The 18,002-nt window shown below is 36.2% G+C and overlaps 3 protein-coding genes across 4 annotated transcripts in view; 1 reads left to right on the forward strand and 2 right to left on the reverse strand.

Moving 5' to 3' along the window:
- LOC139948130 (uncharacterized) overlaps positions 1-18,002 on the forward strand; it is a 47,251-nt gene that overhangs the window by 18,799 nt on the left and 10,450 nt on the right. For both annotated transcript variants that reach the window (XM_071946168.1, XM_071946169.1), the window contains exons 3-6: positions 9,964-10,178; positions 12,501-12,661; positions 16,812-16,879; positions 17,914-17,971. In XM_071946168.1, coding sequence (XP_071802269.1) covers positions 10,082-10,178; positions 12,501-12,661; positions 16,812-16,879; positions 17,914-17,971 — 384 coding nt within the window. In that variant the 5' untranslated portion in view covers positions 9,964-10,081. The remainder of the gene's footprint in view (positions 1-9,963; positions 10,179-12,500; positions 12,662-16,811; positions 16,880-17,913; positions 17,972-18,002) is intronic.
- On the reverse strand, positions 4,720-6,914 carry LOC139948384 (snaclec 3-like). Its single transcript, XM_071946525.1, has 2 exons — positions 6,774-6,914; positions 4,720-5,178 (listed from the first exon to the last, which is right to left on the reverse strand). The coding sequence occupies exons 1-2, from the start codon at positions 6,912-6,914 to the stop codon at positions 4,720-4,722; spliced, it is 600 nt and encodes a 199-aa protein (XP_071802626.1).
- On the reverse strand, positions 8,086-9,698 carry LOC139948385 (C-type lectin domain family 7 member A-like). The gene is made up of 2 exons (XM_071946526.1): positions 9,635-9,698; positions 8,086-8,552 (listed from the first exon to the last, which is right to left on the reverse strand). Exons 1-2 carry the CDS (start codon positions 9,696-9,698, stop codon positions 8,086-8,088), a joined length of 531 nt encoding a protein of 176 aa, XP_071802627.1.

Here is an 18,002-nt window from a genome sequence, read left to right on the forward strand (position 1 = left end):
AGTGTCCACTGCCTTTAAGAAGTCAATTGGTTAAAGCTCGACAAAGTTTTGTTTTAATAAAGCAAGGAGTCCATTTGTTGAGTCTAATAAAAAAAATAAAAAAATGGGTTTGCCTGTTTTCTTTTTCAACTGAATTTCTTCAGATAAATAAAAAAGAAAGAATTTGTCAATTTTTTTTCTAATTATTATTTTCCTTTAATGATCCATCTAAAAGTAGAACACAAATGTAAGATAAAACATGGTTACTTTTGGTCTGTTCATTAGGCATTGGGATGATATTAAATTGACTTTTCAAATGAATTAATGTTCTTTGAAAAATGCTCAAAGCAAAGACTAATAAAGAGGCATAAAAGTATTAATTGTAAACAAGAAAATGTACAATCTGATGACATACACACAGCTTAAATTCGAGCTGTGCTATGCTGTTCCATATCAATTTGTCACATGCAATTAATTTTAAATGGAATTCGTATTGACTCTACCGAAGTCTTCTGTAGCCTTTGAGAAAGGCTCTGCTTTGGTTTAAACATCATGCAAATTAGTTTCAGAGTGCTAAAGATAAAATGGTGCTGAGCGATTTTTTTTTGCTGAGCAATCGTTACAGAGAACTAGCATACATCACATTTTATCTAAAGTGGTAACCTTTTTTACCCTGGCAAAGCTTTATGAAAAGCAGAAACCTATCCTTGACATTCCTAGCAACAGTGACAAAAACACTTAAGACAATTACGTCTCGACAGATGTCTTGTTTGCTAATGGGGTATTGAAGACACTGTAGCTCTCAAAATGTCAAATGCATTACCGTTTGTGCATCAACTCTTGCCAAATTGCTAAATGGTTTTGAACTCTGGACTAGAATCTAAGGATGTTAATGTTTTAAACATCCTAATGTAAGGTCGTTCACCCTTGGAAAATAAGTTTTGAACATGGTTGGGAGATGATTCCTTCAAAAACCAATTTTGATAAAAAAAAACCCATAAATTCGAGGAGCCACATGTCACACTTGTTAGCTGAGATTAATTTAACACAATTTAATTCAATTCAACTCGCACCAATTTATTTATCACATCACAATTTCAAGATAATTAGTACATTGTGTTAGTTTGCTAAGATCTTGCACTAATATACTTTTAAGAAATTGAATTTTGAAAGTGATAATTTTCCCTTCTAAAAATTTTCAAGATTTTGAAAATTGCCTCTAAGAATTTACACATGATTTTTAGAAAAACTACAACATCCTCTTTCAATTCCATTCTCATTTCGAAAATTGTGTATACATCTCCATTGTTTTAATTAGGGGCAGCAAGGCCTGGACTACATGTATAGGCACTGAAAGCAATGCCCCAGAGTTGACATTTAATAAATGTTAAATGTCTACATAGTATAAATGCCATTCAACCTTATACCTCGTAAGAGGTTGAAAACGGAAACAGTTTTATAGTATGTTTTGTTTAGATGAACAAACGCATCACTATGGCAACAGGGAAACTGAACAAAAAATGTTCAGAGTGTGATACAGCTAATTTAAGAGTCTCGGTTCTCTAGCTGCGATAATTGAATTAGGATGATTGTGATCACTTTGGTTCGGAGGTGATATTTACACATCACTAAGAGCACAAGGCTTTGCTACCATGGCAACAAGACCAACAATTCAAGCAAGATACTTGTTTACACTTAATGACGTGACGTCATCAAGTGTAAACAAAAATAGACAATTCTTGATGGATTTTGCTGACGTCAACCAAATCGGAATCAGCAGTATCCTTTCATACTCAAGTGTGCACAGTGTAAAAAAAAAAAAATAGCATTTTTCATTCATATTAAGTTTTAATTTACAAAATAAGTTTCTCCTGGTTTAAATCTTTTATTACTCACTTAAAGGAACACGTTGCCGTGGATCGGATGAGTTGGTCTATAAAAAGCGTTTGTAACCGTGTGCGAACTAACACTGTCGGCCATTTATGAGAGTCAAAAATCTGACTCCCATAAATGGCCGACCGTGTTAGTCGACGAGGTAAAAGGAAAACGGTGTAATTTGATGCATGTTTGTGTGGATCATTTTATTCTACTTTTACAACATCTTTCTACCCATTTGCATTTTATAACAAATGGTTAGGCCTACAAACACTTTTCAAAGACCAACTCGACCGATCCAAGGCAACGTGTTCCTTTAAAAAAAGTAAAACCTAAACACAGTGACACATTTGTACTGTCAATAAACCAATGTATTAAATCATATTATTTGATTTTATCAAGGCACTGTGTGTTAAGCATTGTGTATGTGTACGCATGAATCAGGAAAGTACTGTGCTTTTAATTAAAATTAAAAGTGAGTAAACGTGAAACCTTGGATCTTCCCCCTACTTTATGGATCGCCCCTCCCCTACATTATGGCTTGCCCCTCCCCCTACGTTATTGGCCGCTCCCCCAACATTATAGATTGCCCTTTTCCTCATTCCTATAGGAGGGATTAGTTTCTTGATCAAAGGTAAAATTTGTTATGGGTAACCAGATTATTTGTTGAGTTTTCAAGTATTTTCTCCTTTGTTATTGTGCATTTTATAGTCGACGCACTGTGCGTCCAGGCAACTGTGCCTCATTGTGCTGACCTTTGACCTGCATGAGTAATTACCAATACTTGGTGTGAGTGAGATTCAGCTAACATAATCACCTGGGCCCGATTACATGGCTCTGCTTTGTAAGCAAAGAATCGGCGCTTACGGACTTTGCGCTTACGAAAGGAAGGAAATCCGTGCTTCTGTCAAGTATTTCACGGGTTGGCAGAAAATGTTTGCTTGGGTGCTTGTGTAAACTCCACGTTACTAGGCATTCTTGTAGCTAGCACAGAAATTCGAAACAGTAAGCAGAGTATGGTGAGTGTAAGCGCATAATTCGGTGGTAAGCAGAACCTTGAAATTGGCCCTGATTACTTATCATAAGTGGATGTCAAACAGTAAATATTATACACACAATTGAAAGTTTCAAATCCCAATTAAAAATACAATACACTGTAGTATTTACTGCATTTACAATATCCCTCTTTGCACTAGATGACTTGCTTACAAAAGTTGGTGGAATTTTCCACTAACCTCGGCAATCTCATGAGAAGTAATCATCTCCAAGGAAACCATTTCTCCATCTCGGATTGACGAATTAAGCGAGATGATCGAATACTAAGTGTTAGTTTTCCTCAGGGAAATTGCATTAAGTGTAAAATGAGAAAGTGGTGGTTGTGTAAAAAAATTCCCCATCAATTTTCTTGGGATTGGCTTGCTGTGAAGAAGGTTATTCAGTGTTTGATCAAAAGCTTAGAGGCGAGTGCAACAATACAACTTATTTATTACTTTTAAAGATGAAAAACTGGTGCAATAATGTTAAATATTTAATTACATTTATTTTAATTTCAAAACTGGTAGGACTTTAAAGACTATGGACACTTGGTAATTGTCAAAGACCAGTCTCCTCACTTGTTGTATCTCAACATATGCATAAAATAACAAACCTGTGATAATTTGAGCTCAATCGGTCGTTGAAGTTGCGAGACATTAATGAAAAAAAAAACCCTTGTCACACGTAGTTGTGTGCTTTCAGATGCTTGATTTCGAGACCTCAAATTCTTAATCTGAGGTCTCGAAAACAAATTCGTAGAAAATTACTTCTTTCTCGAAAACTACGATACTTCAGAGGGAGCCATTTCTCACAGTTTTTTATACTATCAACAGCTCCCCATTACTCATTACCAAGAAAGGTTTTATGCTAATAAATATTTTGAGTTATACAATAGTGTCCACTGCCTTTAAGGGAGGGTAAACCTTTTGTAATTACTCCAAAACAAAATTATAAAACACTGAAGAACTGTTGATTCCTACCTCTATGATATTATAAAACCTTTTTTAATGACCCATTTGAAGAAATGTTTTAGAGAAAGAGGTAATTTTTCACACAAAATTTAATCTGAGATAGGCTTCAGGCATTGAAGCATTTCTTATGCTCACAATTCTTAGCAACAATAGTGTTTTCCCCCCACTATTTTCTTGCAGCTTTGATGACCAATTGAGCCCAAATTTTCACAGGTGTTTTTTTTCATCAATATGGGATACACCTAGTGAGAATACTGGTCTTTGACAATCCCCCAAAGTATACCCTGCCTTTAAATTAAGTCCATTCATAAAAATAGAATGAGGACAATCAATTACCACAAAATGCAAGTGCAGAAACAAATATTTACTTGTGAATGATATCCAAATTGAAGGAAAAACTATCAACCTCTCCCCATTACTCGTTACCAAGTGAGGTTTTAGGCCGATAATTTAATTATTTTGAGTAATTACCAATAGTGTCCGGTGTCTTTAACGGTGTTAAATGCAGGTCTGAATCTATACGTTCCTCTCTGGTAGTTTTTTAAAAGCCGGACAGTTCTTTTCAGAACTGAGAAGTCTCCCGAAAAATCCGATCAATCTACTCCGTGGTAGTAGAATAAAGAAAGACAGTTCTCTGAGATACACTTTACCTTTCAAGTATAGATACACACATGGTGTTATCGCAAAGCAAATTGATACCTCACCATGCAGTTCCTCAAATCCTATACAGGTTGGAATCGTTCACTTGTGGTAGGCAGATGTTAACATAACTTGAAGTTTCTCAAGAGCGTTTTGGTTTTTTTTTTTTCAAAGATTGTTTCTTTTTTGATTTGTCAGGATCTTTTCTCCATGGGTGTGTCTAAAGAGTGTTACCATCTTGGAGTGGTAGGCGGCCGTACTCATTAAGAACATAGCATGCTGTTGTTGGGGTTGACTTTGTAGGTTTGACTTGTGATTGGGTGATGTTCATTTCACAGACAGTATCCTTCACTTGTGCACAAACTGTAGATAACCATTCACCTTTGTGTAATGTAGCACAGTTTTCCGTACTAGTGGGATGTCCATCCTTCCAGGGATAATTATATATCACTTGGTGAATACCATTAAAGCTGACATCAATCCAAATACGAGTTAACTCTGTTCCCATCTCATCCTGGATAAAGTCATTTTCTTCTGGAGATTCAATCCGAAGAATTGCTCCAGCTCTTTCTTGGCAGTTGGTGTTTGCCTCAGTCCATGTAGCTCTGATGTTATGAAATATGTAGCAGGATGAACCAAACTCAATCCAGCCGTTTGGGCAAGCGAACTCTGTGTTTACCTTAAATTGAATCAAGATAATGTGAAGGCAAGCTGCTGCCACAAAGCCTAATCTTTTCACCATTTTCACTTTATGATGATGAAATGCTGAAAAGTTTATCAGAATTTGTATAACTTAACGAATGTGATGTCAGGAGAAAGCACTTCCAAGTTCCTTCAACTTTAAAAATTTATGCTGTAAACTGAGTCCATCATCTGACCAAATAATGTCAACTGATAACAGATTTTAAAGCTCAAGAATAATGGTGTTCTTAATTGAAGAACTGAAAAACTGATGTCCGTTTTGTTTTTATTTCGTAAGGATAGGATGAGAGAAGGGAACCAGACTGATGTACCTTTACCATTTGCAGTTAGCCACGTAGAAACCCTCTCTAAAAAGCAAGTGACCACGGTGAAGTGGTGAAGTCATGCACCACTCTTAGTTTTCAATTGATTTTATAATTGACTTCATGCCTGTATTGTTACCTTGTTTAAGAACTGTTACCCTATCACTATGGAAACAGAAGTAAACAATGAGTCCTTACTTTTTTTATTTTTTGTAGCCCATAGAATGTCTGACACATTGAAGGTTATTAATCATGCGATAGACGTTATTAGCCTTATACCAAGTTTTTTTTTCACCCCCCATTAGGCTGTTACAAAAATGTCATGATATTAAAACAGAAAATACTATGTATCCAGAAATTTTAATCAGACAATAAAGCTGAGATTTAGAAGTTCTATTTAAACTTGGATATTAACCAGTTTTCTGTTTCTACCACCATTATTACTAGATTGATGAATAAATTATAAATCTCATAAAGGTGTTGTGTACATGCCCAGATCTAAGACCCAGTAAAAGTTCTTTACTTGATAGGGCACAATCTTTAAATCCGAAACTCAAGATGCCAAAGTCACAGACAGTCTTATGTAGACAGTTTCTCAATGCTCCATTTGTGTTCATCTTCTTTAAGTTGAGATTGGTAGAGATCGGGAGTTATGATGTATATTTATTATCAAAAACAAAAGGTGCTATTGAACTTGTAGTTTCTTACCAGCGGCTTAGATAGTTTGTCTTGTGTTACAAACACATAGGGGGCTGTGATTATCGCAACCAAAGCACTGATGCTTAAACTGAAGGTGATGTTTCAAAGGCTGTTTCTCACGTGTGGTAGGCGCCGTCATCATAATTGTAGGTGTGACGCTAACTGGCAGTTTTTATTTGAGGTTTTATGAGGAGGATTTGACAAAGATGATTATTCATGTGATGCAGATCCTTTCTCTGTGGGTGTATCTAGAGAATGTTACCATCTTGGAGTGGTAGGCGGCTGCTATCATCAAGAACATAGCATGGTATTATTGGGGTTGACTTTGTAGGTTTGACTTGTGTTTGGATGATGTTCATCTCACAGACGACATCCCCCACTTGTGTACAATCTGTTGTGTACCAGTCACCGCTGTTTAATATGGTAGCACAGTCTCCATTGTTGGTAGGATTTCCTGTGGTCCAGCTCTCATAAGATGTAAGTGTGTGATCAGCAGTATAGCAGAGTTCATCTGTGTTTATAGCATTGCAGTCAATCCAAATAGAATACATGCCATGTGGTTTTATCTCACCCATGATAAAGTCATTTTCTTCTGAAGATTCAATCCGAAGAACTGCTCCAGCACTTTCTTGGCAGTGGGTTTTTGCTTCAGTCCATGTAGATCGGATGTTATGAAATAAGTAGCAGGATGAATCAAACTCAACCAAGCCATTGGGGCAAGCATATTGTCCTTTTACTCCGAGTAAATATTGAATCAAAACATTGTGCAGGAAAATCGCATGCACAAATTCAAATCTTTTCACCATTTTTAAGTAATGGTAGGTTGAAAAGTTGATAAAAAGTTGTGTAACTTTGCTCAAGGAGAAATCAGGCAAAAACACACTTTCAAGTCCCTTCAAGATTTAAAATCACAAAGCTTTGTTCTCTGTCCTCTAAACTACGCCTTTTGTCTGGACAAGCTTTGCTGGTTGTGAATTGATGTTCTTACAAACTGCACAGCTCTGAAAATAGCTCTTCATTGGCAATATAAAGCAAGCAAAGGGGGAAGTAACCAGACCAATTACTTGTCTTTGATCTGATCGCTATATTGGGAAATTTCTCATAAAAAAAGCAATTAAGCTTGTTCTCAGAAAGTTGGGTATATGATAACTCATTTGTCGCACACCACTGGGTCTTTGAATTGTCTGGGAAACTGAAGGTCATTTGTTTATGGACTGATTGTCGCCTGTTTCCAGGTCTTGACTGTGAAGACTAGGTCCTGGTCACAGTCTTGGTCTCAAAGCAAAGATTTTGTATTAAACTGCACACTTTATAAAGGGCACTCTTTACTAGAAGTAAAAGTCACAGACAGTCTAAAGCCCGGTTCATACTTCCTCCAATGGCGAATGCGAAGCGAATTTACAGTGAATGTGACGTCATAACCCTCCTTTCGCAGCGATATTCGCAAGTAAGTTGAGCAAAGTTGAACTGCTGCGAAGAATTTGTTGCGAATTTGTGACGTCAACATTCGTATCGCATTCGCAGGAAGTATGAACCAGGCTTTACAGAGACAGTTTTTTCAATGCTCCATTCGTGTTCATCGTCTTCAGATAGAGGTGGCAGATCAAAAATAAATGCGCTACTTAACTTGTAGTTTCTTATCAGTGGCTTAGATGGTTTGTCTTGTGTTAGATGCACATATCGGTAGGTGGCTTTGATTATGGCAACCAAAGCATGACGCTGTAACTGAAGGTGATGTTTCAAAGACTGTTTCTAATGTCTTAATAAATGAAGGTGTGACGCTATTTGAGATTTTGTGAGGAGGGTTTTACAATTAAAAGATGATTATTCATGTGATGATTCGTGTCCTTCCTCCATGGGTTTGTCTAGAGAATGTTACTCTCTTAGAGTGGTACATGTAGGCGGCCGCTATCATCAAGAACATAGCATGCTATTAGTGGGGTTGACTTTGTAGGTTTGGCTTGTGGTTGGATGATGTTCATCTCACAGAGGACATCCTTCACTTTGGTACAAACTGTAGAGTACCAGTAACCATTGTGTACCATTGCACAGTTTCCCTCGTTATTAGTGGGATTTCCTGTGGTCCAGCTCTCATAAGATGTAAGTGTGTGATCAGCGGTATAGCAGAGACCATCTGTGTCTATAGCATTGCAGTCAATCCATGCACCGTACATACGATGTGAACTCATCTCAGCCTTGATGAAGTCATTTTCTTCTGAAGATTCAATCTGAAGAAGGTCTCCAGCTCTTTCTTGGCAGTGGGTTTTTGCCTCGATCCATGTAGATCGGATGTCATGAAATAAGTAGCAGGATGAACCAAACTTGACCCAGTCACTGGGGCAAGCGGAATCTGTGTTTGTGCAAAAAACAAACACAATCAAGAAAGTAGCATAGTTTTTGTTTTGACATTTTGTCATTTCTGATGTGAACTGGAAAGTTTGATCGTCAAGTTTGTACAAAGAGTTGTTCTGCAAGTTTGTTTACAAATAGTAGATGCTACAAATTTATCTTCTGATGTGATCAAAGTCAGCAAAGCAACTAAACTTGAACGACGCTGTTACTTTTCTTACGGCATCATTGATAGGTATGGAGAAATGATATGCACAAATTCGAACTGGTACCCCTCTTTTTTTCAAGTGTTCAGCTAATAAAATGAGGGTTGGAAACCAGACTGAGATAAGTCATCAAATATTTAATCAAGAAATATAGATTTTAAGGAGTTAAAATTTAAGGAGGTTAAATTTAAAGTGTCTTCTTTTCTACATTTTTGTTGTTGGTTGCGCTAATGCTGTTCAATTGACAGGTCCATACATGAGGGTAATTTCAAAAGAAATGAATTACCTTTTGTTTTATTCCCAATCCTATCGCGGTGAAATTTTAACTGGTGCATTAAAAAAGATGACCTTGTAAAGTTTTAAAAAGGAACCAAACTGTGGATTATTCTGTTTTCGACCAAAAAGACTTAGCCTGGTTATGCTTTGTTTAAATTAATCTGAACTAGCTTCGTACAAAGAGAATTATTAATAATGTAGCAAGCAATCTCTGAGTGGCGTATTTAAAAATGCCGTTTGCAACTTGATTCATACAATCTTCTACTCTGATAAAATATTGTAACAACCCCCTTTTTTTGCCTTTAAAAAGGAAAATTATAGCTTAAACCGAATTTGCTTTGTCCAGGATTCCCATTTTGTGTCTGTTTGTTTTTAATTCTTTTCTGTTCGCTGATTGTTGTTTGTGTGTCGGCATGTGTGTTCTTGTGGTGATAATCACTGTTGCTGTTTTAGGTGACGCACCTCTTTTATAATATGTCAATTTTGAGGTTGTTGTCCAGTCTGTTCTGGGTTGGCCTGTTCCCTCTATATGGCTCTCCTCCACTTAGCCCTGTCCATCGCATCCCTTGCATTGACTTCAAGGTTCAACCTAAAATTTCACCTATTTTTTTCTCCTGGACAGCCCATTGCTTTGTCTGTTGCCCCTGGTTAATTGCTTGTGTCATTTATGTTTCCATGTTCCCCTTTTTTGTCCTTTTGGTGCATTTTCCTTTCTTTGCCTTGTAGTTTTTCTGTGAAGTTTGTATCATAAATAGTATCCTTTATTTCTCTCATAGTGGTCTGGCTCCTGGCTAGTTCAGTGTTGACAAACATCCAATTAAGTATAAAGCATTGACTAGTGAAACAACTGGGAGACTATTGCTCATCTTATAGACTTTTTAAATGTCTATATATGTGACAGTTCCTAATTTGTGTTTCTTGTTGTATTAGGTTACTGCAAAGATTTCCCAAGCAGAAAGAATTTTAAGAGGCCCTGATGAAGCCATTCGGATACCTTACTTGGACCAGGAAGCACATCAACAAGCTTATCGAGGCCATCAACTGAGACATGGGATGCTCAGCAACAAAGACAGTGCCACAGGAGCATCCAACTCCTGACAAGGGCAGGAATAATGTGGATATTCTCAGGAAAGATAAAGATACAGGTAAGAGAGAGATAAATAATAATAATAATAATAATAATAATAATAGTAGTGGCCTCTTCTAGACCGCTCAGGTCCGTCAGGCATGACGCTCATGGCGCTGTACAGGCACAAATTTATACAACAAAAATAAAGTACAATATATCTATACAACATCACTGTTTCACTACCAAAGGGACTCCTTCCTACATTAATAAGAAAAGTAGCTTTAAAAATTTAGCTGAAATACATTTCTGCTTCAGAAATCTAAAAAAAACCCACTCTATTATGGTCAAATATAATTATTTAAACCTTGAATGCATTCGCGTCATCAGACAACCATCTTAGAGATAAAAACGTGATGTAACAAAGGAAAGCGCACAGCGATGTATGCGCTTCTCTAAAGAGGTGACCGATGAGCAACCTTCTTGACCTTTAGCCAAGGCCCCTACTCAAAATGACAGTATTTTAAGGTATTTTCCTCCATTTTTACAATTCTACAACTAAAAATCTACACAGAACTGCATTCCTTAAAAGGAAGGTACACGTTTGGTAATTACTCAAAACAAATATAATAACTGGGAAACGACTCCCTCTGAAGTAACGTAGTTTTTGAGAAAGAGGTAATTTCTCACTAAAATATTAAAAGAGATCTAGCTAGAAGTCCTATATGCCTATCTGAAAGCACACAAATTCGTCCAACAGGGTCGGGTTTTTCATCCTTTTCTTGCAACTCCAATGACCAATAGAGTCCAAATTTTCACAGGCTTACACCAAGTGAGAAGACTGGTCTTTGACAAATACAAAGGTATCCAGTGTCTTTAAGTCAATATGTTTCAAGTTCACAGAGTGACATCAAAATCTCAATTAGATATGAACGACATCCAAGCGCAGGTCCGAAACCTCAAACGTCGACAACAAAATCTTTAGATGAAGATGGAAAAATAAAATATTCAGAATTGACAAGTAGTCCAATGTGAGGGACAGTTAATCTTATTACAATATTGCTGCTCTATTGTCAAGGCATGCTTTTGATAATCTTATTAGAGCTCCCAACCATCTTGAGAATCTTATCATGTCCTATAATTTAACCTTCCTCTTTCTTGCATCACGACAATTTCCATGTTGGCATTTACGAAATAACCTCATGAACAAAAGATTAGATGATACAAATACCAGTTTATTATTTGATGGGGGTACATGTAATTCTAAATAGACTACAGTTTTTGCCAAACATTGTGGGAAATGACTCCCTCTGAGGTAACATAGTTTTTGAGAAAGAGGTAATTTCTCACTAAAATATTAAAAGACTTTATGCCTATCTGAAAGCACACAAATTCGTCCAACAAGGGTGTTTTTTCTTTTATAATTTTCTTGCAAATTCAATGACCAATTGAGCCCAAACTTTCACAGGCTTGTTATTTTATGCTTATGTTGGGTCACACCAAGTGAGAAGACTGGTCTTTGACAATTACCAAACGTGTCCATTGTCTTTAAACAAATTTATTTTTGAATATTTAATCTGTTTTTGTAAATGGTTTACAGTTTTTGCCATTGTTTAGATTTGTTTGTTCTTGAATATTTAAAAAATACAATTGTAAACATATTACAGGTTTTGCCATCATCTATCGGTAGATTTTTTTATTGTTGAATATTTAAGTATTTTTTTGTAAATGGCCTACAGTTTTTGCCATTATTTAGATTTGTTTATTCTTGAATATTTTAGTTTCTTTTGTAAAGAAGGAGTACCTGATTGGTTGTGATTTTGGGAGCGATTGAAAATTCCTAATATGTGAAATTGAGATGTTCGTTTCAATCAGCATTCAGCAGCGTGTGATGTGTTGATTGATAGAATGCATTCAGGTTCTGTATACATTTAGAGGCAGTGGACACTGTTGGTTATTACTCAAAGTAGTATAACACATTGTGTAAAACAGCTCCCTCTGAAGTAACATAGTTTTTGAGAAAGAGGTAATTTTCCATCTAAATATTTGAATCTGACAAAAGACTTCAGGCCTGAAGCCTTTTTGGCATCCAAAAGCAAACAAATTTTTGCAACAAAGGTGTTTTTTCTTTCATAATTTATTGCAACTTCGATAGCAAAAATGTTCACAAATTTGTCCAAAAAAAAAGAGAAATCACCATACTGGGCTGGATAGCTCAGCTGGTATAGAGCCGGCACATCAATCAGGAGGTTACAGGTTCAAATCTCATTCTAGTTGTGTGAAATCAAAATAAATAAATCCCTGCCCGTGTTTTCTTTATATTCATTGCGTTTATCCCATTATCCCATTGATTGTAGTACTTAAAATTTTAAGCTCATACAAAATTCTGTTCCTTCCGCAGGGGTCAGAAGTCCGAAGTCAAGTTCTGAAAATGGTAGAAAGACCCCCGAGACCTACAACAGCCAGAACGGTGGACAGACCGGTGGGCAGACGGGTGGTCACACCGGTGAACAAACCTCAAAGGAAGATATCAACAAACTACCTTCAGAGCTTAATGCCTCGGTGAGTTTTTCAAAAAGAATATGGAAATCTATGTGTGTGTGTTCTCACTTTGGTTTCACTAAGTTACTAAGGTTATAAACTTATAGCGAAGGACTGCATCTCTATGGCACTCCTTGTCTGGTGCATGTTTCCCCCATCCTATAATTTAGACTGTTTCAAGAGCTCCCCTGAGTTAATTTCAATACTTGCTTCTTGCTGTCCCTGTACCAAAAGTGGCCTTTTTTCTTGTTTGGGGGCAAACTTGTAATAAAATAAATAAATAAATAAATAAATAAATAAATAAATAAATAAATAAATAAATTCTTGGATATGCTCTAAAACCGGTTCAGGCCATCGTTGTTGCTAAATTGCTTAGGCTGATCTGGAATATTCGATGCAAAAAGGTGTTTAATAGTTATTCAAGACCAGCAGAAATCGACATCATCTCACAGTTAAAGTTATCTTTGAAATATTTTCTTCGAATGGAAAAGAACAGGTTAAAACCAGAATCATTCGAAAATTGCTATACGAGGAACAATGCTTTGTGTTTCACCACTAAGGACGAAGTCAGTTTTAATTACTAATTGCCTGTTTTATCAAGGGCCAAGTTATTTTCCTTTGTCCCATATGTATTATGTTTTTCTAATTTTTGTTTTTGTTGTTGTCAGTATTGTTTTTTTCCCGAACCACGTGATTCCCGAGTCACGCTAAATTGTAGATATTTGTATATATAATAGAGGTATTCATTTAACTATTTAATTATTTTGTTTATTGTTATTATTATTGTTATTTTCTGAGCTTCTGTTACTTACTGTGCCTGTTATATATTAGAAGTATTTACTGGAGTGTCTTTTGATAGTGTTTTTATTTGATGTATGCCTTTGCTGATGAATGTTGAATAAACGGAGTAATATAACTCCACATCAAGAGAAAAAAAAAAAAAATAAATAAATAAATGAATGAAAAGTATAAGGAATATAGGGTAGATGGGCTAAGCTTTTGATCCAAACCGGACCTTCTTCAATGAAAGGTATAGTATAATTATGTGAAAAGTAGATTGCTTTTTCTCTCTTTAATTTGGCTTAGCAGATTTAAAGGCAGTGGACACTATTGGTTATTACCTCAAAAAAATTATCATCATAAAACCTTTCTTGATTACGAGTAATGGGGAGAGGTTGATAGTTTAAAACAATGTGAGAAACAGCTCCCTCAGAAGTGACGTAGTTTTCGAGAAAGAAGTAATTTTCATCGAAATTAATTTCAAGACCGCAAGTTTAGAATTTGAGGTCTGGAAATCAACCATCTAAAAGCACACAACTTCGTGTGACAAGGGTGTTTTTTCTTTCATTATTATTCAGCAACTTCGACGACCGATTGAGCTCAAATTTTCAAAGGCTTGTTATTTTATGCATATGTTGAGATACACCAACTTTGAAGACTAGTGTTTGACAGTTACCAATAGTGTCCACTGTCTTTAAGCATTTTTCTGATTTGGGTTATATCAGCAAAACTTTTCGTGGTAAGCTTTGCTTAAGACAATACGTCAACAGTAAAACAAAAAAAACTTGTTTTATCGAATCTTGTTGTGCTACAACCTATATATAGAGGTACATTATCCCGAGGCAAGGAATAAACACAATACAGAGTGAACCAAAATGCCTTAAGGGCTACATCAGAAATTTAGAACCAAATAAACTTATTTCCCAAAGCCTAATGAAATTTTTGTGCCCTCTTCACACATGTGACCTACATCTTCTTTTTAAACAAATAAACTGAGTTCTAGAGGAATGTCCGACTTGCTTTAGTGACGATCAATGAAAATAAATTCTTATAAATGGTCTTTGGTGCTTGGTGAATAGATGCTTTAAAATCCAATGCAATTAGGACAGACGGCCTTCTGAAATTGAAATAATTGCGTCCAAGTTGAGCGTATGTTTATCGCAGTGCTATAAATAAATCGTGCTTTGATCGCTAGGCGCTGGATGGATGTGGGTCTTCCAACCCCCCCCCCATTCAAATCTAAGGACGATCCAGACTTGAAAGCTTCATTAAAAAAATAAAGTCAAGGTTTTATTTTGCCTGACACAAATCAATTGAAATTAGTTTAAAACACTGACGTCATTCTGCAAAATTAAAACGTAAATTCCGTGACAGCTTTTTAAACATTTCTGGGCTGCATGTGGGCAGAAACCTTCGTAATGTTTTTGTCTTTTTCGCAAATGAAAATTGGGTTAATTTGTTCATGTTTGTGCTTTTTACATTAACAGTGTTTTGCCTGTGATCAAAAGATATTCATGTAATAAGAAAAGAACGCTGTGTTATTTCTTTTTTTTTAGTTTGAAGAATTCATTGCTTGCGATTATCAAATTAAAAAAAATATAAGGGGCACAATCTCTTAATGCAAGTTCACGCGGAACAAGGGTAAAAGCCACTCTTGGTTAGGGGCTACAAGAAGAAAATATTTAAGATGAAATGAAAAGAACTAGGGGAGCTGAAGGTACGATTTGATTTGAAACATGCACCAGGCAAGGAGTTCCAAAGAATACAGTTCGTGGAATACAGCCGCATAGTGGTTGAGTCGGCATTCAGTGGTTTCTTTTTCTCGCCTTTTACCTCTAAAACCCTGGTTCAAATCCTGCCGGGGGCACTTTATGGATTCAGTTTTCAATCCATACCTTACCATAATATAAAAAAGAAAATTTAGTTCACTTTTCTGGGAATCCTTTGCTTCACAACTGGAATGAAAATAAAAAAATTAAGTTTTTGGAGTGGCTTTTTGTTCTACATCCAAGAGTTTATGGGTTAGAACAAGCAGAGAGCCTGATTTCACGCTCAAACACCTCCATAGGAGGAACCAGGTCAGACACACTGGTGGCACAGTTATTATGAAAATATATGTGAGAAAAAACTCTGGCTACAGACCAAGGGTGTCAAAGAGGCTGTAACGTTGATCCCAACACTTCACCAACAAGATTAACAATACGCTTCTGCAGTCTGCAGCCTATCTAATAAAGATAAGTGACGGGCAGAAGCGCCAGCCCAAATGTGATAACAGTTCTCCATTAGGGGACGTATACATGTAGTTATACAGGTTAGCATCAGGAGGTAAGAACTTCTGTGCTCAATATAGACAACCAATTCGCAAGGAAACACTCTATGAAATGCCCAAGATAAACCTCTCCAAACTGGCATTAGTCGAGCTGTTAAATTAATAGGTTTCCTTAAATATTTCAAGAACTTAATACTATGCACCTAGAATTGAAATCTTCGGCCTTATTTTGTGATCTACAATGTACATTAAGCTTGGGCGATATCACGATATTACCGAATATCGCGATATTAATTTGGAAACGATTTCGATATCGGATGGATTTGGTTTTAATCAAAATATCGATATATCGCGATATATCTCGATAATCGCGATATATTGCAATATCGATTAAATATCGCGATGTATTTGCTAGCTGAGACATCTTGCACCCCATAGGTTTGGAGTAAAACCAGAATAATAGGTCATTAGAACACCTCTCTTATGCTGTGACTGTCTCTTCTACAACTTTCACTTGGACTTTAAAGACTGATGATGTCAAATTTAATTAATCGTGTTTATATCGAATATCGCGATATATTGTCGGCGATATATCGTGAATAAAATAAATCGATATCGCCCAAGCTTAAATGATTTGGGTACTTTTTCAAAATGTCCATAGATTTACATTAAACTTACAGGGTTTGAAGATAATGATAGTGGAAAGCTTCCCTTCAAATCTTACTTACTGAGGTGCTGTACTTTTTGAGAATTGAGTAAAACAATGTCATGAAAATATGTTTGTAAATGATTAAAATAATTTTCGTCAGATGAGACGAAAATTATTTTTATTACATTGTTTTACTCATTTCCCCAAAACTACAGCTTCTCAGCACGTAGTATTTTCAGGGAAGCTTTCTACTATCATTATCTTCAAACTGTGTAAGTTTAGTGTAAATCTGTGGACATTTTTTTTTTTTTTCCTACAAAAGTTACATAGACCCTTTAATGTACATTAAATTTGAATCCGTTTGCAAGTTGTCATTTTGCTTCCTGAAACTTATCAGCCAATGGAAACAGTTGTTTGTTGTCAACTGTTTTCTATTTACTAATTTATTTGCATATTCTCTGTGTTATTTACAGAAGGACTTAGGTAATCGTAAACTACAAAGGAAAGAAACGCCAATTTCGGGACCGTTAGCTCCAAATAAGTAAGTTCGCTTAATATTTATGGGGAGATGATAAACACAAACAATTTTTGTATTAAAATAGTTAATGGCCTGACATTTCGACCCTAGGAGAGTTTTTCTTGAAGGCACAACAATTTTAAGCAATATTGTCTGCTTTAGCAGCTCTATGAAATTGCAGCCTGGTCTGTCGTGTTTCTCCGAACCGATGTCAGACCTTCCTATATTCCAAGGTGTATTTGAACACATAGGAAGGTTATTGACTCTAAATCTCAAGTCTGATCCAAGATTAGAAATGAAGAAGTCACTCGGGACTTTATTAACAAACGTTGTCGTCAGAAAGTCATCAAACGTTTCACAGGAATCGTGTAGACTGGCTTCAGGTGGTCCCAAGAGATTCACCAATCAGACATTTATAAAATTGATGCGGATTAGAGTCATTTCTAACGCTTTAAGTCATTGAAAAACTGTCTTGAGAGTTACTGTCACCTGCTCGTGGATTGTTAGATCTTAAAGGACCCTGTTGCCTTGGATCGGATGAGTTGGTCTATGAAAAGCGTTTGAAACCATTTGTCATGAAATGCATATGGTTAGAAAGATCTTTTAAATGTAGAATATAATGATCCACACAAGTATCACTCAAAACTGCACGGTTTCATTTTACGTCGCAAACTAAAACGGTCGGCCATTTATGGGAGTCAAATTTTTGACCCCCATAAATGGCCGACCATGTTTGTCGACGAGGTAAAACGAACACCATGCAATTTCGAGGCATATTTGTGTAGATCATTGTATTCTACTTTTACAACATCTTTCTAACCATACCGATTTTATAACAAACAGTTCATAGCCCTTTTCAAAGACCAAACTCGACCGATCCAAGGCAACATGTTCCTTTAAAGTGGAGTTTTGTCTACACCCTTGTGGGGTCGAGGAGTTTTGAGAGAGTGTCATCTTCTCAAACGGCGCATCAAGACGCATGGATGATTTGATGAATTTTCTGACGTATCATTCAATACTTTGATATCTGTGTGTTTCCTTTTTTCTTGTACTTGTAGAGCGATCTCGCAGAGTCAAATGGAGTTCTTCAAGCTTTTAGATGAGAAAATCGAAAGGGTGAGTGGTTGGATTGGGATTTGGTTTGGAG

This window comes from Asterias amurensis, chromosome 15, assembly GCF_032118995.1.
Source record: "Asterias amurensis chromosome 15, ASM3211899v1".
In the NCBI taxonomy this organism is placed as follows: domain Eukaryota; kingdom Metazoa; phylum Echinodermata; class Asteroidea; order Forcipulatida; family Asteriidae; genus Asterias; species Asterias amurensis.

Excerpts from the sequence above, each read along its gene's own strand:
- LOC139948384 (XM_071946525.1), bottom strand. The coding sequence starts at position 6,914 with ATGGCTTGGTTGAGTTTGATTCATCCTGCTACTTATTTCATAACATCC. Across the intron at positions 5,179-6,773 it reads AGAAAATGACTTTATCATGG|GTAAACACAGAGTTCGCTTG; the intron begins GTGAGATAAAAC and ends ATTCAATTTAAG.
- LOC139948385 (XM_071946526.1), bottom strand. The coding sequence starts at position 9,698 with ATGACACAAGCAATTAACCAGGGGCAACAGACAAAGCAATGGGCTGTC. Across the intron at positions 8,553-9,634 it reads TGTCCAGGAGAAAAAAATAG|ATTCCGCTTGCCCCAGTGAC; the intron begins GTGAAATTTTAG and ends GCACAAACACAG.